At 46.3% G+C, this 23,272-nt stretch overlaps 1 protein-coding gene across 1 annotated transcript in view; it reads left to right on the top strand.

The window, feature by feature from the left end:
* Window positions 1-651: 651 nt before the first annotated feature.
* The window catches only part of PHF2 (PHD finger protein 2), a gene marked incomplete at its 3' end in the record, with an annotated part of 80,538 nt that continues 57,917 nt past the window's right edge, over window positions 652-23,272 (top strand). The window contains exon 1 of the mRNA XM_079540112.1: window positions 652-819. Coding sequence (XP_079396238.1) covers window positions 722-819 — 98 coding nt within the window. The 5' untranslated portion in view covers window positions 652-721. The remainder of the gene's footprint in view (window positions 820-23,272) is intronic.

Genomic DNA, 23,272 nt, shown 5'->3' with positions numbered 1-23,272 from the left:
GCTCGCTCAGCGCTCCCTGCGCTCCGTGCCCCGTCCCGCGGCGCTCCCCGCCCCGCCCCGCCGCGCCCAGGCCACTTTCTTTCCCGAGTCCCCGCGGTGGCGAGGCGCAAAACCGCGCGGCCCCCCCGGGCGCGGAGCCCCGCGGCGCGCAGCCCGACTCACCGCGGCTTCCTCCCGGCCGCGCGCTGCCGCCTCGCCTCGCTTCGCCTCCCCCTCCTCCGCCGCCCGCCCCAGCCCCAGCCCCGGCAGAGGAAATATTGCAATGTTGCAAGCTGACGTAAGGACATTACAAGGAAAGGGCTACATTTCGGAGTGTTTATGAAAAGCCTCGGTACTGTACTGTCACCAGGGGGCATGCAATATAATGCATTTCGCCAAACATTTTGAATAATAATCATTTAACAACAACAACAACAAAAAAGCCCCGGTCCGGTCGGCGCTCGCGGAGCCGGAGGAACCATGCAGCCAAACTTTGCGAAGCCCTTTCTTATTTTTCTGACATTGCTCGCTCGCCCTTGAGGAGCCGTAATTGCATTATCTGATTTTTTTTTTTTTTCCCCTTCTTTTCTCCCCCCTTCCCCCCCTCCCCGCTCCGTCTCTCGACATCGCAAATTCGCTCGCGTTTCGGAAGGAGCAGCCGCCAAAGCTACCGAGCGGCAGGAGCCACCGCCAGCCCCGCTCGCCTCTCCGCGAGTCCGGTGTTGTTTTGAAGGGAGCTAACATGGCGACGGTGCCCGTCTATTGCATCTGTAGGCTGCCCTACGACGTAACCCGCTTCATGATTGAATGCGATGCCTGCAAGGACTGGTTTCACGGCAGGTAACACAAAGAGATCGGGCCTTTTCCCCCCTTTCGCCGCGGTCCCCCCCCTCTCGCTCGGTGCCTTTCGCCTCCTTTTCTCTCCAGGGCAGAGCGCGGCGATGGTGCCGTTGGAGCCACCGCCGTGTGCAGTTTTCCAACAGGCCTTTTTGGAGAGGAGGAGGAGGAGCCACTCTGCCCCCGTCTCTCTCTCTCTCTCTCCGCGTTGTATTTTTTTGTTTTGTTTTGTAAATTTTCCTTCGATTCCCCGCACAAAGCCCCCCCCCCCCCCCCCATCCCCCTTCCTCCCCGGGGCTCCGGTGTCATCGGGCCGGGGGGGGCATTGTGCTTCTTTCCTCGGGGCGGGCGCCGCGGGGTGCGCGGAGCGGAGCGCGGACCGTGCCGCCGGCCGCCTCAGCCCGGCTACGGGGCCGCTCCGCCGGCCGGGAGCGGTCGGGTCGGGCCGCGTCCCGCACCTCCCGCCTCGTCCTCTCGGTTACGGACCCAGGGCGGCGGGCTGAGGGCTCGGGCGGCGTGGAGCCGCGTCCCGGGGAGGCGGCGGTGCTCGGCCGCGCTGTCAGTGGGTTCCACGCCCGCGGCTCCGGGCCGGGCGCGCCTCGCCTAGCCCGCGCGGGGATCTCGGTCCCCGCACCCCCCCCCCCCCACACACACACACACACAAACCCCGCCGCCGCGCTCCACGGCCCTGCTGGGGCAGCCGGGTGTTTCCCGTCTGACAGGGCTGCCATCGCCGGGCCGGCCCTGCGGCTTAACCCTTGGCGGGGCGACTGGGCGGGGCGCGGAACGGGCGGAGGGGGAAGCGCGGGGCCGCGGCGGCTCCGCAGGGCGAGGGGAAGCCCCTCCGTGCCGGGAGCCGCGGGGGCGGGCGGGGCGGGAGAGCGCCGGCCCTGAGGCGGGGCGGCGGCGGCGGCGGCGGCCGTGCGGGGAAGCCCCGGCAGCAGCGAGCCCGCCCCGCGCGGCACGGCCCCCGCCTCACGGGGAGGGAAGGAGGGAAGGAAGGAAGGAAGGAAGGAGGGGCTCCCCGCGGCTCCCGGCGCTGCCCCCCGCCCCGCCGCCGCCGGGGGAGACGAAGGGGGGACGCGGGAGAGTTTGTTTAGGGCGGACAAAGGCGAACTTCGGCCCTCGATTCATTTCGCCCTGAAGCTTTGTCATGGAAAGCGAGCGCGGGCGGCTGCCGTGCGGGAGACAATGGCAGAGCGGGCGTACTTGAGTTAATGCTGTGTGGAACTGAACTTCGGGAGCGTTGGAGCGTTTGGGGTTGTTGGGGTTTTTTTCCTTCTTTTTTTTTTTTTTTTTTTTTTTTCTTTTTTTCCTTCCTCCTCTGCGAGAGACGGGGAAGTTGGTTAAGGACGCGGGGAAGGAGCGCCAAGCGTGGCTGTGCGATGTGTGCTGGAAGCGATGCTGGCTGTACCCGAGCAGGACAGCGCCGCGACTGCAACTCCCGCGTGTCCGAGGGGAGGTGCCGGGCTCTGTGTCAGGGGAGCTGACCGACGGAGGGGGCGCAGGGCCTTTGCTCAGCCCCAAAGTAGCGCCCCAGAGGTGGGTTTCATAGTGAGCAAAACTGAGGAGACCGCACTCCGAGGGAACCTCAGATAACCGTGTTGGAGAAAGGAGGTGGCTGATGGAGTAAGGAACCACCTGTATCTGTCCCTGTTTGATTTGCTCGATGTTGTATGAGACAATAAATCATCAGCTGTGAAAAATATACACCGGGATTTGGTCGTGGAGAGTTGTCCTGTCTCATTCCTAGGTGCTCAAAGCACTGTTGGTGTTAATGCCTGTATAGTTGCTGCACTGCAACAAAAGTGACCGAGCATGCAAAGCTCTGCACTCTTAAAGAGGCTTGCCCATTTAGAAACGATTTCTTTCTCTTTTCAACATACACAGAGCACATTTCAGAAAAAAAAATGCCATTCCTGTTTCGGTTCTGTAGAAGCAGATCAGGGGTTTTCATGCTTCCTCCCTGACCGTAGCTTCCAGATATTTCAGTACATGTTTTTCCAGGTTCTGTTCACGTGTCAGGTGTGGTCCCCTAATGCTGGGTAACGTCTTTGTGGCACTTCAACGAATCTGACGGTAAACTCGTATTACTAAAATATTAAAAGTAAGTTAAACTTGCTCAGTGCCATTTATAAGCTGGAAGGAGAGCTGAGCCATCACCACATGACTGATGAGCGCTTCCCAGCCCGATGCTGACGTGCCATCAACTGTGGTTGGAAGCGACTGCTCTGCGATGTGTTCTGAAGGAGGGCTGGGAGGGATGAGCCGGGCTCTCGGGGCCTTCAGGTCTCACTCATCACGGGAACTTCTGTGATCTGCAGACAGGATTTCTCATGTGAAGCAGCATTAGAACTTTCTTTATAGATCCCCACTTAATCCTCACATGCTTCCGAGCGGTTGCCCACTGCTGTATCTGAACTTTTGTGCGGCAGGAGAAAGTGGTACATCAGAGGCTTCCCTCCTTTTTCTGGTCACTGCTCTGGAGCTAGGCCTGCATGCAGCAGAGTCACTGCAATAGCGTATTGGGTTGAATTGATGTACGTGGCAGGTAGGTTTTTTCTGCTGGACAAAGGCGTCCGTATTGGTTTTGTGCACGGGGTGTTGCTGATCTCTAAGAAGAAAGGTCATCATTGGCTCTGTTCCTTTCTCTGCAAAGCTTTCAGAGGCCCTTTGTTACAGCTCCATATGTTACCCATCATCAGGGCCCCCAGCCGCTGTTTATGAGGCGTACTGAACTGTGCAGCCACCGGCGTGTTCGCAGAGCACTGCTTTGTGCCTTCTTATTAAACCGACTTTCAGTCATCTCTGTGCTTCCAGCCCTGGAGAGGACAGAGACGGTCTTAGAGACAAAAGGAAAAGAAATGCCTCTGCAGACAGCGGAGCGGGGCTGTTGGACACCACTGTTTGTAAGGACAGAACCTTTGCCACAGAGATTCGTAGAGCTGGGATGCTTTGAGATCCTGACTCTCGTGCTCCTCAGGAGTTGTGCTGGTCCTGCTGTTGCCTTTCCTCCGCTGCACCTAAGCTGGCAGGACAGTTCTGTAGCACAGCACACCCAGGTTGCCCTGTTGCAGTTACCATGCTGGATTCCTCAACTTTCATGAGACTGAAAAGTGGGAACCCAAGGAAGGTGCCACCAAGGTCACATGGAAATCCTACAGCCTGTATGTACACAATGGCCTCTGGTAGCTGTGGTCACTGAATTGACATGGCAGAATCATTTGTCAGAGCATGCCTTGTGAGCAGCACCACCTTGTCTGCTTCTGGATGGTGGTGGTGGTTAGCATCTATGAAGCTGCATAGGGTTTAGGAGCTGCCCCTTTTAGAGATACCCTCTTTTCCTGTGCATCATTGCTGCAGCTGGGAGCAGCTGTGCTAGTTTTGCTGACAGTCTGTGGATGCAAAATCTTAACAGGTGGATGTAGTTACACTTAATAGCAGGCTTCCAACTACTCAGGTCACCTGTGACTGGAGTTTGCAGAACTCAAGGCAAGGTGAGTCCTTTTGCTCAAGTTTGTTCCACTAGAAATCTGTTCTGGGTTATTCTTTCATGTAGGTGGAAGGAGGTGAACCATTTATTTTTCTGCAATGGTTGTTTTGTTACCGGTATTTATAATATCTGTATCTGCTCTTTTTGATGTAGGCGGATCATACAATATTTAAATAAAATGACCCAGAGAAGATTCAGGTTGGATGGTAGGCAAAATTTTTTCTCCAAAGAGTGGTCAGGCTCTGGAAAGGGCTGCCCAGGGCGGTGGTGGAGGAGTTAAAGGAACGTTCAGATGTTGTGCCGAGAGGCGGGGTTTAGTTGGGGAAATATTGGTGGGAGGTGGAGAGTTGGACTGGATGATCTTGAAGGCTTTTTCCAACCTTAATAATTCTATGACTTTATTTTCATATTTATTTTCCTGTATTTAAACTTGCAAACTTATTGCCACTGTTACAGCTGCAGCGATATCTTAGTACTATTATAAAATGTTTAGCTAACTAGGAGTTGCTATTCCAATTCCTATAGCAACATAGGGTTAGGATGATTTTTAGCTGTAGAATCTTGATGCACGAAATGAACTCCATCTGGATTAAGAAATACACTTGTTTTTACATTGCAAAACTGAAAACTGCGTATGGGGAAGATGCAGCTCTTCTACTGGAACATTCAGCCTTGTCTTTTTCTTAAAATAGGTCTGTCTTTGCCTGGCAGTGTCTGGGTCCTCTCTTTTACATGGCTGCATCACCAGCTGTGGTCGAATCTGAACATAAATATACTTAAAGATGGGATAATCCTAACTTTTAGGTGATCCTAGAAGTACCATTCAGTTTCCCAAAGTACTGTCACAATGGAGGGAGTTACTGAGGTTAATTGTCGATTGTGCAGAAAAATTTGCGTTTCATACTGAGAGTTCAGATAGGACAAGGAAGTAAATTATTAGTTTAATATTATTTCAGGTTTTCCTGAAGAGTTTGTCAGCTTTACAGTCTGCTGGAGACCAGAGCAGGCATTGTGAAGAAGCTGGATGAACACCAACCCTGGAATATGGTTCCTTACGGATGATCCATTCCAGGAAAAAAAAAAAAGAAAAAGTTTGTTGCAAAGTGTTTTTATGGACCCCATAGACCATGCTGATTGTTCTGGATGAGCTGTCCATACAGCCTCTGTAGTGAGATTTGTTTCCCTTAGAAAAAAGCCAAGAAAAAGATTTTTTTTTTAATATATATATATGAGTTGTGAGTATGGTATGTGAAGTTTTGAACTCATGATAAAATGAGTATATATAAATGAACGAGTGCTCCCCAGCAGCACAGGCCTTTGGCTGGGCTGTGCTGAGCTCAGGCCAGCAGAAGCAGGGCTGCACCCTCCGCAGGTGCTGTGCTGTTACCAGGAAAGTGAAAGCGATGTCGTTTCTCAGGCAACAAAAGATCAGTTCTGCGAGAAAACTGGGGCTTGATTAACCAACCCGCCGCGCTTTCCTTATTGCTAAATAGCTCTGTAATGAAGGGAATGGATAAAAATATCTTGAAAAAGTGATTGCGGCGGTGTAGCTACGAATGGAGAAAAAATGGCGAGGAGACAGTATGTTCCAGATGCATTATAGGCCTCTCTAGACCCAATTGTTGTTAATATTACCGTAGCATATTTTCCCCTTTCCAATCAACGTGCTTTTTCCAGTGGATGCAGCCTCCTGTTATTTGGGTGCCTGCAGTTACAGGAGCCCAGCTGCGTCCTGCAGGCCGGCTGCCTGCGGTGGCCCTGCAGCTCAGGAGGAAGGCTCCAGAAGAGCGACGTGGCTCCTTGTTGTGCTCACAGGGGTAAGATTCAGGAAGCAGGGTTAGCCTAGGATGTGTTCCCTTCAGTTCTCTGATAGCGTATCCACAGCGAAAACTAATGGCGTTTTTACAGCCTGGTTAGCTGTGCTGTGTACGGCCGCACAGGCTGCAGCCTGGGTACGGTTTGTACAGCTGTGTGATTGCACAAGGGCTGAGCAAACACTCGGTGCCTGGAGCAGTGCAAAGCTGGCTTTGCTTTGCCCTCGTGGGTTTGCGTTACGTTGTTGGGCCGCAGCGTTGGCGGGACGGCTGTGATTCGTGCCCATGCCGAGCAGTGCGCTGTGCTTTCACTTTCACAAGCAAGGCACCTTTCTTCCTGCTCTAAGCTTCATTAACAAAACTTCGTAGCTCTCACAGGCATTCCACTTCTGTCATGGCAAATGTAAAACCCGACGAGTAGTATTGCATTTTTGTTACAGCGTACTTCCAGTGAACAAAACTCATCGTCTGCATGGGCACTGACCTTCTGGTTGGTAGGGCTGGTTGTCCTGCTTGCCGTAAGTTCTGTATATAAAATAGCTAGTGCTTTCCCAGGGCGTTTCATTAAGCAGGGCTGTGATATGTGATAGAGGCGCTGGGGTCTCGCTTTGGGGTGGTGCAGTGAGCAAACTCTGGAGTGAGCTGGATTTCTCACAGTAGCCATTTTCTCTGCTCAGCCCGCGGCAGGGAGCACAGCCATGTGTGTCTGTGTATTAGAAACTCCTAGACTTGCTGAGTGATATAAATAATAATTCCTTTCCAGGTTTTTGTTTGAAAACAATAAGGCTGTGCATGAGCTATTTTAGGGCATCGTGCACCATCTATTTTGAGATGTGATCTTGCTGCCCATTGCATCCAAATACCTTTCAGATAGAGTATATAGAAATAATAAGGTTTTCAGCAGATTTCTTGTATTCTGTGATTCTCCTCTGTTAATTGCTATGTTGTGTAAACTATGTATCATCTTACTTGCAAGATATATAAAAAATATTGCAGACATGAAACGACACCAGCCATAGATCAGTGAGTATTATACTTTAAAACAAGGCTTCCTAAACTGCTAGTCCAGTGCAATCTGAATATGCAAATGTACTCAGTATTTTTTCCAGATACGCTAATTAATACATAGGATTTATAATGCAGTTGCTGCTGCACCTGTCTTTTTGATGGTATTGTCATAATAACAGGAGATGCAGTTTAGGTTTATCCTCCACATAATGGCCAAGTAGCTCTTGACAGAAAGTCACAGAGAGATGAGTGGTGGTGTCCGTGCTCACTGAGGATGCAATCTGGTCAAACTGCAAGAGTTCCCACTTGTTCTGCTATTTTGTTTTCTCCATAGCTGGAATTCCAGCCAGGGAGTGCATCCAGCACGCAAGGAGGTAATTTCCTCGTGGTCTCAGAGAGTGAAACCCCCTTCTTGCTGAGCTTCTGCAGGCATCTGGTGGGGTTGGTGTCAGAGGCTGAAGAGAGGAAGGATGCCTGCCGTGGGGAAGGGGAGTTGCCCTGCTCACCGCCTCCAGGGCAGATCACTGGGAGGGATCACCTCCTGCTGCAGCTTAGCCATGGGCCCACAGTCCTGCGCGGAGAACAGAGGCTTTCACTGTCAGCTCCATATGCTCACGCAGCTGTGTAGTTCTCTAACATGAGCACATCCAGCTCTTTTATCCACTATTAGTAGGTAATCGAGTCAGGCACAAAGTTAAGCAGGAATATATTCTGTCATGAAAAAGGACCACAGAATTTTGAAAATGAAAAGCGCTTCTGCATTTTCTATTTTCCATTATTCATCTGATCGCTGAGAGCAGTTGCAGCTACACTTGCCCTTTTGTTTTTAATGAGTTGCCTATGGATTCCATTTCATGTTCCTCCTGTATATACAGTACATTTGCTCTCAGGGAGAACATTTTTCCTGGAAGTTTTCATCTGGCACAGAAGTGGGGAAGAAAGTGAAATATTTGAGCTAAGGATCATTAGTCGTGATTTCTTCTTCAGCCTCTTTTCTGTGCCGTTAACATCTCAGTGGTAAAGAGCAGAAACGTGAAAATTGGCAGGAATGATGTTCCTATCTCATATGTGCCATTCACCAGTCTGAAAAGGCTGGCTGAGATATAGGCAAATTATAGTGATTTTTTTTTTTTTTTTTTAAAATCTACTTGATACATAATCATTACTAAAAAATAATAATGCTCATAATCTTCCTGTGTTCCTTTGGCTCGATGACACTGTGCACTGTGTTTGGACAATGGGATGAAGTCTTTGGCTTTCATGGGGTTTGCACGTGTAGTATGTGTGATTATAGTATGCATTTATGATTGTTCATGTGTATAAAAATACACTTATTAAACGTGGGCCATGTGGTTATGATTTACCCTTTCAGCTCAGATCTTTATTATGAGTAACTTGGTGTAGATCAGTGTCTCATTGTAAATTTCTAGCAACAGGTACTTCAAAGTCTTCAGCATTCCAATCCGAATAGAAATGAATGCAAACGTTTTTCATTACCTTCTTGGATGAGCACAGAATAACATGAGAACACATGAAAGAGCCACTGATTGTTTTTCAGGAATACAACCAAATGACCAGAGCTACAGCAAAGTTTAATGCCCTGTATTGAGCGTCTCCCCGGGGTCCATGGATCAGGCAGGAGGCTGAAGTGAAAGGGTTCAGCCTTCAGCTGTTGTGTGGCCTGGGTCTGTGCAATGGAAGTGTCTCCTGGGTCACAGCTCTGTCCATCTGTGATGGAGAGAATAGCAAACTTACAGGGCTGTTAAGTACTTTCTCCATCGTCACCTTAGAAATGTAAGTCACAGAAGCACCATCAGAAGCAGCCAGGCTCAAGAATGACCAAGAACCTTTATGCTGCTTCCCCACTGTGTGTAATCTAGCTAGAAAAGAAGTCCATAGGCAATCTCTTAGCAATCTCCATTGATTCATGTCTACTTTTTGTGTATGAAACAGTAATGCTCGTACTCTATTTTAGTTGCTGGGTAGGGGTTGCTCACTCTAAAGACTTGCCTGATTTCTGGTCTGGATACACGACCTCTCAGTTAAGCTTTAACATTGAAAGTCGTACAGATGGCAGAGAGTGCTGGAGAATATCTGAGAAAGATCGCAATGCCATTTCCTGCAACGGAGTGCAGGACTTCTGTCCTGCCCCTGTCGGCCTGCATGGATGGATGAGCTGATCTTGAAATGCTTAGACTGGTTCTTAGAAGACCCTTTAGATTTGCAGACGTTAATGCTGCTAGACGGTGTTCTGAACACTTACGTATTCTTATCAAGTCTAATGATGAGGAAGAGCCAACAAATTCATTAATGAGCTGTTCTAGTGACTTATTGTTTCAGTTCTGACCAAAAAAGTTATGGGATTTCCATTCTGTTTGCTTAGTTTCTGTTTCTACATGCGATATCTTATTATTTTGTGTGTTGAGCCCTCTTTCTCGGTCAGCCCTTTCCATCAACACGTTGATGTCCTCCTGCTAAGAGTCACCGTGCTTCTTTAATCAGAAGATACATCTGTTCTTCTGAGTTTGGCTGAGAAAGTTGTTGAGCATTTATTGTAGAAATAGTTGCTTCATTTGGAGAGTAATTCTCTGGGTTTTCAAAGAATTGAGAGAAATAATGCATTTAACTTCTGCAGAATCTCTTTGTCAGATGTTCCATGCCTTCTGCACCGACTTTGTCTTCACATTGTACTTAGAATACTATAAACTGTGTCAGAAGTGGTACTGATGGTTGTTGGTTTTTACATCCGCAGCTGCATTTCATCCTATGATGTTATAGTCTCCTGTAGTTTTTCTCTCACTTTATTATTATTATTGAAAGCTATCCTGGATTACTAATCGTAGAATGGCCTGGGTTGAAAAGGACCATAATGATCATCTGGTGTCGACCCCCCTGCTGTGGGCAGGGCTGCCAACCACTAGACCAGGCTGCCTGGAGCCACATCCAGCCTGGTTTTGAATGCCTTCAGGTCATCCTAACTACACAGAAATTTTCATTGAAACGTGCCCTTTCCTTGTATAGTAGCTGTAGATAAGGCCTACAAGATCTTGTGGACTGAGTAATAAAAGCTGAGCACTATGCAGGGGAAAGGCTCGGTGTTGACAAGGCTGGTAACAAGGATTCAGGTAATGACATGCCACCCTTTGGATGAGTATTGAACCGATTACCCAGCATCGTGCTGGAGGAGCTGCCCTGCTGGAAGAGGTGTCCTCAGCGCTAAGCAGGCAGCTCTGCTCTGACCACACGCAGTCATTGGAGGGCTGTATGGTGACTTGGTATGATGTTCATTCCATGAACAGCACTTTCACCCATTGCTGCAACGCAATTGATCTTCTAGCTGGAATGTGCAGTGCAATCATAGAGTCACAGAACTGTTTGAGTTGGAAGGGGCTGCTAATGGCCATCTGGTCCAACTGCTCTGCACTGAGCAGGGACGCCCACAGCTCCATGAGTGCTCAGAGAGCGTGCAGCCTGACCTTGGTGTCTGCAGGGATGGGACACCACTGTGCCTGCCCTGCACTGATGTGCTGCAGCTATCTCTGTGCCTGGGAGAACTGCAGAGCACAAAGACAGCCTGGATTTAAAGTTGCTGTGTAAGCTACGAGAGTCAGAACTGTGCACTAAGTATGTTGGCAGTTTGAAGACATTTATATTTTCAGACACACTGGTTAAACATGGGTATTAAGGCAGAGGAAACGGAGATGGAGCTGCAAGATTTTTTTCCTGGCTTTGCTCCTCGTTTCCTTCTGAGTTTCTGTCCATCAGCTGACGTGGCTGGGGTTTGGATTAACTCTCACACGTGTGGTATGGAGTGTATAGGTAACAAGCTGATAGCAAACTGGCAATAATACTGATCCATCTTACCTATGGGATGCAACATGTAATTAGAACATAGCAAGTGGTTTGAACTCTTTGGATAAAATATCCCTTGTACTCCTCATAAATATTTTAAATATAAAATTGACAAAGTGAAGAAAATGAATAGCTTATAATTGCAAGAGAAAAGGAATGAGAGTTGTCCTGGCAGCTGCTGTCAGAACAGGGCCAGGAGTTTGTTAGGAGGGTGGGATAAAAGCACGGTGTTTGCTGGATGCCATCCTTAATGCTAGCCAGGTTGCTTCTGACCCCAAATTGTGCAGCCACTGCTGCAGCGTTCTCTTTGCTTTCCTTCTGCCAGGCACACTCAAGGCAAGTGTCTACAGATGATCCTTGTAACATTGTGCCCTGGTGGAAGCCTGGCAAACTTGTAATTGCATGGGCTCTTTCCCTGCTATCTAGTATGTTAAGAAAAGTGTTTCTTTAAGGCAGAGCATGTATCCTGGGCATGCTGTGCGGCTTGCAGCTTGGCAGTGACATGGCACAGCAGAGGAATAACGAACTGCTGCCATTGTGTGTGTGTGTCAGAGCACTGAGCTCCTGGTATACGTGCTGCTTGAGTCAACAAATCTGCATACAGCTTACAGTTTCTAGAATGCTTCTCCTAGAAGCTTGGGGAGTGTCATTTGATCACTCTGTCCTTTTTTTTTTTTTTTTTTAAATTTCATTTTCAATTTAATTTTATTTTCAGTTTCACTTTTTCTCAGCAGAAATTACCTGCTTTCACTTCGTAAACAGCTCAGTGGTTTCTTACCAGCTCGACTTTACTCTGGCTCACTGCAACAGAGAGAAAAGTACGTGAGCACATCCTCGGGTGATGTGCAGTGATCATGTTCTTTTGCTTTTTGGGCTGAATGTGGTGCATTGCCTTTGTTGAGTGCTGTGGGTATAGATAGATGCTTGTTTCAGATTCACTTTTGATGTTTGCAAGCTATGTCACCTGAGGAGTAGATAGGCGAACTGGTGCCGTTAGGGTGGCTGCAATACCCATGTGCAGAACAGCTTTGAGGACATGGTGTAAATCCCCACGTTGCACTGAGTTTATCACTGGTGTGTCCCATTCACGAATGAGGGCAGCTCCTAACGTGCCTCAGCCACCTGCAGCACCGGGAGCAGGAGCTGCGTGCGCCGTGCTGGCAGTGCCCAGGAGTACTCTGTGAGGTCAGGCTCCGGCTGCTTGGCCCAGCTCCTTGCTGCTATTGCACAGAGCAGCCTCCCACTGCGGGAGTGCTGTGATTTGCAAAGGGAAGGGGAGGGAGTGCGGCAGAAGGAGCAGCCCAGAGATACAAATAAAGCTGCTACACTGTGTGTGTGTACAACTAATCTGCGAGATAGCCACCAACTGCTCCCTGACTCTCCAACTACTTAACTCTGGTATACAATTTATATCACTTTTTGTACTATTGCTACAGTTTTTTTTCCATTTAAAAAATATATTACTGTTGCTGAAATTAAATTAATTCGGCGCTGTTGGAAAATTACTCAAAGGGCTATAATAAGCAGTAATTGTAATTATTTCTGTATCTGCATTAAAAACGAAGGACAGCTGGAAATGCCAATTCAGCATATTGTGTGTAATCAGAGATGCTGGATGGAAAGATCCCTGAGTCCAACCATCAGTCCATGCCTGTGACCACTCTAGATCCATGTCCCTCAGTGCCACATGTCCACAGGTCTTGAACACCTCCAGGGATGATGACTCCAGTAGCTCCCTGGGCAGCCCATTCCAGTGCCTGACCACTCTCTTGGAGAAGTCTCTCCTAATGCCCAACTTGGACCCCCCAGGCACAAAGTGAGGCCATTCCCTCTCATCCTGTCACTGTTACGTGGGAAATGTCTCTGCTTGCTTCTACCAAGAGCAGAAGCCCTTGGAGGCAGGAGGAAGAGGAGATGTGTATTACCTGGGCCTGTGGCAGCAGGGACATTTTCCCTGATATGACAGAGCTGATACAATCGCTGTTCTGAGTACGTTTTTTTCCTGCATTTTCATGGAGAGCTGAATCATGTTATACCAAAAAGCTGATTCAAGCAAGTATGGTTTGTGGAGTGTGCTTCTGAACAGCACTCACACCGAATTTGGTGGGGTTGTGCTCTCAGAGTCCATCTGACTGCTGCTGGTCACAATCTGAAGCTGTCTGCTGCTTCTTTCATTTTGTTCTTTTTCAATTCTGTGTTTCGTTGCACTCTTGGAACTAAGAAATTCTTCCCAAAGCAGAACCATTTATTTTAAATGCAAAACACGGCCAACATCAGGCGCGGTTCAGCTGCACTGGCCAGTTTGTGTTCCCACGGAAGTCGGTGGCAAAATGCCTGCTGATGGGAGAGCAGCTCCATCCTGCCTCCTGCTTGTGCCACAAACCTCCAAGGGAACAGAAATAGAGAAATTTAAACATGAGCGGCTGCTATATGCACAGATGTCCATGTCTGGTTCCCACAGAGATTACTGAGAGCGGAACATATCCTCAGAAGAGCAGAATTTAACTCATGGGGACTTTCCTACTCACAAATGTGGCAGTGCTCTGCAAAGGCTCCCTAAAAGCTGGAGTATTTCTCAGAGCCTTTGTTGAAAACCTTGGCGTTCTGCAGCTTTTTGGGTCACTGCTGTGAGTAAACTCCCCAGAGTTCTGTGAATTTGGTACGACTGAGGGAGGTAGGCATGATAGGTGGCTTACTGCTCAATGTGTGTGCTTGTGCCTGGATGTGCTTTTATTGAGGGTGGGTGTGTGCACACAGGAAGGCTGCTGTGCAGCCAAACCATCCTGCAATGAATATCCGAGGGGAAAGGCAGCCTGCGTGCAGCAGCAGCTTTCACTCTTTGGTAAAGTTTTCCCTTTCAAGAAGAAGAGAAGCAGAGCTCTCATTTTGTGCTCATAAGCCACAAGCTGGGAAACAATATCAACACTCTATGCTAGGTTTGTAAACTGACCTAAAAACTGGCTGGAGAGAAAGAGAAAATGTATTGTTTCCCATAGAACAGCTTAAGTAGCTTTGCAAATGAATGCCATTGGTAACAGTTCTTACTGCATACCAGTTCCAGTAAGTGTACCATTTTGATACATGCAATATAACTTTTAAATGATAGTTTTAAAGCATAATGTGAAATGGAGTGTTAATTTTGCCAAGGAACGTGTATGGGAATGAAAACAATGTTTCACCTAAGGCTTTGCAGAGACGTAACTGGAGTTCAGTATCGCCAGCTAAGCATTGTAGACTGAAGGAACCAGGACTGCAGGTGTATGAACAATTCAGCATGTTTATGGAGACGTTTAATCCGTGTCTCAAAATGTAACATCATTACGTTTTTTACAGTTCTTTGGTAATTGGAAATCCGCTTCATAAATTGCGTGCAGTAAATGTCAATTTGCAGACAGTGGAATCAGTTGAAGCAAACAGCAATTTGCAGCAGCATAACGCAGCGCACACAACAGTGTGCAATCTCAAGGCCGTCATTCAGTTGCTAATGACGGTGAGTGTTACTGCAGAGCTCAGGTCCTGTTACTTGTTCTGCTCCTCTGCAGCTCAAAATAATGCAGTAATAAGAAATCTTCAGTGATTCCCATGTTAGTTTGGAACAAATCAGTTGCATAAAGGTGAAGTTAGCAAGCCTTAGCACACTTGGAGTAATTTGAAAATTGACTAAAATTTGCTGGTGACTGACATGTTCCTTACATGAAAGCAAATTTGATTTCAGATTTGCTTTATAACCTTTGAAATGTTTTGTGCCTTTAAGAGACACAAATCCACATAAAAGACGAGTAGGACAGGCATCTTAAATGTGTGTAGTTCTGCTGCCAGAGCTTGTCTTTAGCTTCCCACGGGGGTAACCAGCCAACAAGGCACTGGTGGCAGTGGGCTGTGATGGGCAGATGGGGCTGCTGCTGTGTGTTCCCCAGAAATCCAGCTGCTTCCTTATTCCAGTTAAAACACCTGGGTAAACCAAGTTCTGATACTGTTTATGAATTCTTCCTTCCACAAATTCAAAGGAATTTTTGGTATGCCAAGTGTCTTGCCCAGAACCATGAAGCTTCTGATCTGCAGCTGCTTTTGGTTTGCTTTGGTTTAAGCTTTACTTTGGCCAAACCTACCTTACAGACAACATCTTCCTTTGGAAGTTTGTTTAAATGTCAGCTGGACTTGATATGTGTGACTTTAGAAAGTGTTAGGTATTGCTTTGCTTTGCTTCTGAACAGCTACAAGACCAGAAATCACTTCTGACTTTTGGTGAGACCACTGCATGCCAACCAGCTGTGTAAATCCCGCTGCACGTGCTCCTGGCTTAAAATGGCCATGAAACTCTTTTCCCTCAGCAGAAGATGGGAATCCCAATTGCTTCAGCCACGTCTGCAGTGCTGCTCACATGAGAAGCGCCAGCTCAGCTCGGTGGCAGGGGATCAATGCTGGGTGGTGCTGAGTCAGCCTCTGAGATTTCAGCCCAAAGCAGAGCTGAAAAGAACAGCTTTGTGAAGTACAATGTAAGGATGATTTATAGCAAATTAATTCTCTAGGAATTGCTTATCGAATCCCTGAGAGCTTGCACTGTTGCAGTGCCTAACAGGCGACTGTTTTTGTCAAAGCAACGCCTTTGGATGAGTTACTCTTCTGAAAGCAGTAATGAGTAATTTACTGGGACACATGCTAATAAGTTAAGTAGACATGTGCTCTAAAATTGCTGATAAACAACGATAAACACAAATTAATGCAGTGCACAGAAGGAATTTATGCAACAGCAGTGCTCTGGGCCCTGTTTCCATAAATAGAGATTCTGTTGAAGTCTGGAGGGAGAAAAGGGGCTTTAAGACCCAGCCCTGTGTTCAGTGTGGTTCTTATTGAGTGTGTGTGTGTAGATTTGACTGGCTTTGCACAGCGTGTCACGTTTACTGTCAGTTGAGTACCACCAGTAGATCCATCATTAGTTAGGACTCTTTTTTTTTTAGGGTTTTTGGGTTTTTTTCAATGTTGTATTTGTTTATGTTTTTTACCTATGCTTGTGAGGGAGAAAAATCCTGTTTTCTACTACTTATAGAACACGTAGCTGTTGGGAAAGAGCTTGTTTTGTTTTCACCTGTTGTCATATTTTGCTGAGCCTCATGTTTCTCTCTGTAAATCAAAGCATCGCCAACCTATTATGTCATACGACTTAATAGAAGTTAAATCAATACCTTTGCAGACCAAGAAGAGACCAGTAGTACCAGTTAGTCAATGCAGTGTGCACATTCACAGCTGAATTTCATCAGGTGGAGCAGGTCCTTATGACTCATGGTGGACATAAAGGGCACCGCTATATCCCATGTCAGCCCAGTGATTTGTCTTAATGTCTGAACTAAGGAAACCTGTATATCTTACAGCTCTGAATAAACAGTTGTGACTACTGTGTTTTCTTTCTGAAATTGCAGTTTTGCTTTGTTTTCTCTACTGCATATAGTATCTATCAGGCTGAGGTATTCATCCTATCTCCATATCAAAGGAGAAAATGTACTGTCTTCATGGTGGGTGTCTTCAGCAATGAGACGATGAAGAGCACTGGGTAGGCAGAATGGTTTCATACTGCTGAAATAGTTAATAACTTTTGAGACGAGTCTGCCATATCTGTAAGGAATTGTATGCGAAAGATGTACAGAGAGCAGCACAGGTGTCTGTGTGTGCATATGAAGCCAATTTACCATCTTGGAATGGAAATAAAACGTGATCAATCCGTAATTAAATCATTTGAAATTGGATATGAATCTTCAGAAGAAAACATTTTTGAAATGCTGAAAGCTAATGAAGTTCAGATACGAGAGCAAGTTACGCGACTGAACAACAGAAAGAGTCAAGAGTGATTTGGGGGTTTCTGTTAATAATTGGTGCAAAATGATGTCCTTAACTAGCACTGTTGACAGCTTGAATATAATAGGTTCTTCATAAATAGGAAAGTGAAAAACATTCCTTTTCCCTCTTGCCTCCTTGGTATACCATTGGTTCATCGTTGGATTTTCCCATGTGGGCATTGCAGTTGGCTCAGATCGTTTGCCATGCAAAATAGAGCATGAAAAACAGTAATGTCAATGCGCTATCAGGAGTGCTGTGTAGAAAGAATGCAAAAGTGTACGAATGAATGGAAATGAGAAACCAGCAAAATGCTGCTGTGTAGTTCCAGTGAGATCTTAGCATAATGACACCTATGCAAGTTATGTTTGTTACCTTAGATTTAGAACTGAATGATATAAATGGAGATGCAATTACAGCAAATCTAACACAAGCAGCAGTAGAAATGTTATTTCTGTACACTTTGGTACAGCGGTTGTTGTACAAACTCAGCGATGTGGCCTGGGGCTTTGCTGCTGTTTGGTTTATTTGTAACATGTTTGCGTGCATTTATCAGTACTTTAGTCATGTTTGTTTATCGCACATCTCCAGTGTGTTCTTTCAGTCCACAGGCTTTGCATGTGGTGCGCAGATAAGTGGATCCTTGATTTGATAGGTAGATGCTAGAATGGATATGGCAAGCTTTGCATTCCTGGAACAATGGAGCTCTGCAAATGACGGCGCACAACAGCTGCTGGAGAAAGGAGCAGTTGCCCGTTCATTTGAAGAGCGGCTGACCTGGTGGTGTGGTTGGCAAAGAGGAGCTGTATTGGTGCACAGTCGCTTGTGCAAACGGTGCTCTGAGTTCTGAAAAGAAGTATTTTCTGGGTGTCTTCTTCAGTCAGAGGGCAGAGCAGCTATGGCAGCCATCAGTTGTTTTATTTTCATGCACGTGTGTATCCCCAGCAACTGAAGTACTAAGACTGAGACTTGATGGAACTGTCATGTAGATATTAAATTCAGAAAGCTAAATGCCAGTCTAACTTCAGCAGCAAAAGTTACTCATGCATTTCTCTATAGATGAGCTCTCTGGCTGGTGTACGGGGTTTTATAGTCAGGTGTCATGTAATTTGTGGGCCACGTTTCGGTAAGCTTAACATCTAATTCCAACCAATTATTTGTAACTCCACATTTCTTAATGTAAAAATGCATGTAAATGCAAGTTTGTTCTATGCAGTTTGAAATCCAAACCGATCTTGTCATATGTGCACGGGGAAATGATGTGAAGTCTCTTTTGGCACTAGGAGAGAGCCCTACCCCTTCTCCTCTTATTGATTCAAGCAGCACAAAATGCTTCTCTTAAACTGTCCACAAAAACTGAAAATGATTCCCTGAAAGAAAACAAGAGTGAGAAGGATCAGCCTGAGGCAGTGCTCTGTGCTCTCGAAAATGTGGGTGTTAAAATCGTAGATAAGTGTAGCAGTTTTTCATAAAGAAAGACTTGGAAAATTTTTAACCGTGCCCAGGTAGCGAGCCCATACACACACAGGCTTGCAGCCGTATGCACACATCTCTCCCTGTCCTTCCTCCTGTATTTCCCTGTGTTTCAAACACAGAGAAGTGTTTTCTGTGTGGGCAGTTGTCTTTGGCTGCAGAAAGGCTCTCAGTGAATGGCGGAGGGCTGACAACATGGAGGTGTGTGAGGGAGGGCAGAGAGCAGCCCAAACACGGGTCTCCTGCTCACTGCTAGAAAAAGAGGAATGTAAAATTACTGTCTACAGTTCCAGCTTCTTTGGTTGGAAAAGGGACGTTGCCTTAATAAATGGCACTGCATTATAGATCAGTGCTTTGGCTCAGGAGTCTCTTAATGTATATTTTTCTAATTACATTTTCAGCTCTCTGGAGCTCCCCTTTAAATTCACATTGGTGTCTAATCAGCACACGAGCTGGTCAGCTGGAACCTTTCCTGCTGCTTACCAAAGCCAGCAGGTGTCTTTGAGGTGCATCAGAGTACCAATACAAAGCTCCCAGGCACTGCTGTTGCTCACAGCTTGTCAAGGACCAGTACCTGCATCTCCTCAGAGGTTGCTTTGCATCAGCTGAAGGCAGAAATAATGGCTGACCTGATGACCAGCAGAATGAGCATCTTCAGCAATGGAGCGCACTACAGCTGCTGTTACCTGAGCCACGTTGCAGGCAAGTTGCCTGGTGTAATAGCATCACTGTGACAGGGAGCTGTGTTGCTTTGAGACTTTGTGTTCCTTTTAAACTGCAGGTCAGAAAATGAAAATGGCTAAGGGTTCTACCAAACTGCAGACATGGGTTTATTGTAGCCAGTGCTACGGATATATATTGTATGGCTATTTTTGCAGTGGTGACAGGACACTTGGGTTTTGTTTGCAGTAATATTCCTTTTTTTTTAAGAAGAAGTGAAAGGGTCATAGAAAGACCCACAGACCTGTAGTATTGCAGTAGCATGTGATGCTGGCAGAAATTTTGGTTGTGCGGTAATTTCAGAATGCTGTGATCTAGAAAGATTTGTTTGATTGATTTCCTTTTTTTGTCTGAGATATGTAATATTTCATTTATGCAACAGTACTGGCTTGTTTCTGCTGAGGAAGAAAAACCACTTGTTAATAATAGACAATTTTCTAAAGTGGTTTTGACCTGTACTTATTCAGAAAGTGACATATTAATGAAAACAAACAGAGGATAAGTTGCAGTGCTTCTTTGCACGGAACAGTTTATGCTGCCTTGGGTGTATGGTTGTGATGTGAGAATATTTTGGTGCTATATTTTGTATGGGTTGCATCTACAGCTTTTCATGGGGCAGTGTTAAATAGCACAGGTGCCATTAGGTGTGGGTTGGGAGATGTATTCACAGCTGTGTGGGGGTTCTGTGTGAGCAGGTTTGCTGTGTGGAGTGAGGCAGAAAGGTCCTGAACTCTTTGAAGAGTCAGCTGCTGTATCAACAGTGTTTCAAGGTACAAAATATTGATTCCTGTTGTTCTTTAATTTAGCCATGTAGTTAAATGCTTCAAATAAAAACAAGTGTGAAGTATTAGAATCATAGAATCATTAAGGCTGAAAATGACCTCTAAGATCATCTAGTCCAACCATTCACCTATCAGTGATATTCCCCACCAAACCAGGTATTGCAGTTCCCATCCTTGAACAGGGTCTCTCTGCTCTGTTCCTAAAGTGTCCCATTCCTTTGTCCTGGCTGCACAGGTGGGCTGGTTGTGCACAAGGAAAGTGCTGGGATATCATTGATGCTGCTGTGAGAAGGAGAAGGTCAGGCTCTTAAACAGAATTCTCAATCCACAGTTCTCCAAGAGCTGCTTCCACTACTTGTTACAGAGCCTTGTCTTGTTGCAGTGCTTTAATTCCCTTTCCCTGTGGAACTTGCCCCATGATTCCCAATCTGTAGGTGAAAATGAATGCACAGCCAGTATTTTTTGTTTATTGTTGCGCTTGGTACTCAGGATTGATTAAAGACTTTGCTTCGACACTTGATTATATGCAACCGGTAAATAATGATAATAATGCTTGACCAATCCAGCACTGAAAGCCATGCAACCATTCTGAAGGTGTGTGCAGTTACACAGGGGATTTGTGGCTCTCTGGATGTTGCCCTCCCAGTCTTGCAGCAAGCTGCAAGCCTGAGCAGGGAAAGGACAATTTTGTGTGCGAGTCTCTTTTTCTGTACAGCTACTAAAACAACAGAGCTTAAATCCAGAGTGAGCCCCAGGAACAGCACTCGGCTTGCAGCTACTCTGTTCTTAGATAAAGCTTCTAATGATTGCAGTGGGAATTCTACTGAGGCAACAACTTCAGTACTTTCCCTGTTTGGTTTTTTAGATTTCAGCCATCAAGAAACTTGGCACGAGAAGTTACTCTGCTGAAGGACTGAAGTTATTATCCAGATCCCACACACTGGAGTTTGTTGTTTTGTCAGTGCTCAGTGTACTTCAGTGTCCAGCCTTACTTGACCTGTTTTTCTGCATTGAGCCCAAAGAGAGAAGGAATTGCTTAATGTTAGGTGGGTCAGATGGATCAGACTGGTGGAGGGCCAACATGGCTTACAGGGGACAGGGAGCCTCTGACAAATGAGCATTTGGCTCAAAATAGAGGAGGGAAAATCTTGTGATAGGCAAAATTCTCGTGGGAGTATCACAGGTTTGAAGGCATTGTGCCTGCAAGGTGAACATCAGGCTCTTCTGTGCAGTAACCTGATAGCAGCCACTGAAGCTACATATTTGGTGAGAGGCTGGAAAGCTTCTGCTTCCTTTTGGACAAAGAAAAATGGGTTAACTCTCATTTGAACTGGCTGCGATTGCATGAAATGACCCATCCTTGAAATAGGCATGTTCTTTTTTTTTTCCCCCTGTATAGAAAAGAAACACTTTGGATTCCAGGGCACAGTGCTCTACTTCAAGCATTTGTACTCTCTCAGAAGCTTTTCTCACGTGACTTCCTGTGCTCCTTTCTGCTCTGTCATTCCTGCAAGCTGAGCTGTTTTCCCTTGAGCTCAACTTGTGTACCAAATGTAGTTCTACGTCGTGCATTGCAAAGCTCTGTGGCTTCTGTTGCTTGCAGGTCACAAATGTGGAGTCTGTGCTGAAAGGAGAGGATAGCTTTAAGACCTACAAATCAGCGTACTGCTTGCTGTTCCCAGCCTTCCATCTAGTTGGCAGCTGAGACTGAACTCTGCTCTGCTAACTGTTGTTTGAGGTAAAAGGTAGAAGAAAGTCTTTCCTTAACAGTCCCTATCAAATGTAGCATAGATCCAAAAGGTGTTAATGTCATTTTTATGAAAATGATTTTTGCATATTGATGAAAAAGAAACCTGTAAATTCAAATGTGTGTAAACGAGAAGGCTGAGCCTGTTTGGAAAGAAATCTGCGCTGATGCATGAGACACAACTGGTTCTTGCAGAAACAAACAGAAATACCTCAGTGCTTTCAGAAATTCCAGTCAGAGAGAACATTCCCATTATCTGGGGTGTGTTTGGGCAAGCTCTCTTACCCAAACAAAATGAAGTATGTTGCAGGCATGTATCATGATCAAGTTTCATACCATTTTAATCCCAAGTCTCGCAGTGCTTTGTGTCCTCTTCTCTGGAGTCCTGACCAAAAAGACAAACTTAAGCAGAGGGGGGACTGTGCATTGCATCCGGGTGTTGGTGAGGTGTGTGGAAGGGGAGGTAGGAGGTGTGCAGCCCATCGGTGTGCTTGTCAGCCCTTTGAGAAATCCAGCCCTGGCTTTCACTCATTGAAAGCATTGTGCTGAGAAGGGATTACAGACAGAAAGATGTATGTTGGGGCACTTGAGGTGCTGTCTGCTGAGCAGTGTACCTGGCTGAAAGCTTTCCGGCAACACACTTGCACAAATTTTGCTTTAGATGATATCAGAGCACCTTTTCTCCTGGCAGTTCTGAAGAGATGGGGATAGATGATGTGACTGGAGTAGGTCAACTGCACAAATTTCAGCAAGGTCTTTAGACAAGAGATTATTCTTAAATCTGTAGTCGTAGCCAGCAATCCGTGAGCTGCGTGGAGACCCTGGCACCAACAAAATGGAATACCCACAAGGCACTATGCTGACTCCTGATTTATTCCACTCCACATAATTGGCTTTGCCTCTTAATTTTTCTTCAGGGTGCCAGAAATGGTCCGTTTAAGTATATATTTTGAATATTATATTGCCTTCATGTTTTGTACCAGAATAATGGGGGCTCTATCACGCTGAGTCAGAGCAGTGTCTCGGCTGATATCTATTTTGCAGTCATTAGCTAGCACCTGGCACATCAGTTGAGGATGAAATGGAAAACTGTATGTGAAGAACAGAAAGTAAATGGAGGAAGGAAAGGGGAGGGAAAGAAAGCAACAGAGAAAAAAAGTGTGCATACAAATTCTTCTTTCACACCTGCAGGCTATCAGCTTACACCTTAAAGCACAGAGCTTTGTTACCCACATCAAAATCTTCTGTTGCGTAGCTCAGATACAATGCAGAGCTTTTGAACACTTGTATAATGGTGCAGTCTGCCAACCGGCGTAACCTCCCCCAGCTACCAGGTCAAAATGAGCACTTCTGGGCTCCCTGCAATTTCCTTATGTCAAAGTAGCCGTAAAGAATGGAAGTTTTATTGCTGCATGTGGCCAGATTCTCTTGTGGACGAACGCCACTTCTTTCAGTTGAGTTGCACAAAGAATAAATTGCAAAATAAGAGGATGATTTTGTGAGACGGGTTATTTTTATGTTGTTTAATGTACTTCTTGCCCTTTTGTTTTTAATTCACTCTAGCTTTGCAATTTTCTCCTTCAGTTTTTGTTTTCTTTCTGCTTTTTACCACTGCCTCTTTCTCTGTTGTTTCCCCCTTGGCTTATTTCCCATATGCTTTTGGAAAATCCGGTAAGGAGAAGGAGCCGAACGAGACTCAGAACAGCTGTAATCACACAGGGCTGAGCAGCTTCTCCAC

Source organism: Tetrao urogallus (genome assembly GCF_951394365.1).
Source record: "Tetrao urogallus genome assembly, chromosome: 10".
NCBI lineage: Eukaryota > Metazoa > Chordata > Aves > Galliformes > Phasianidae > Tetrao > Tetrao urogallus.
Note: the sequence above shows the minus strand (reverse complement) of the source record. Positions and strands in the feature narration are given on the sequence as shown.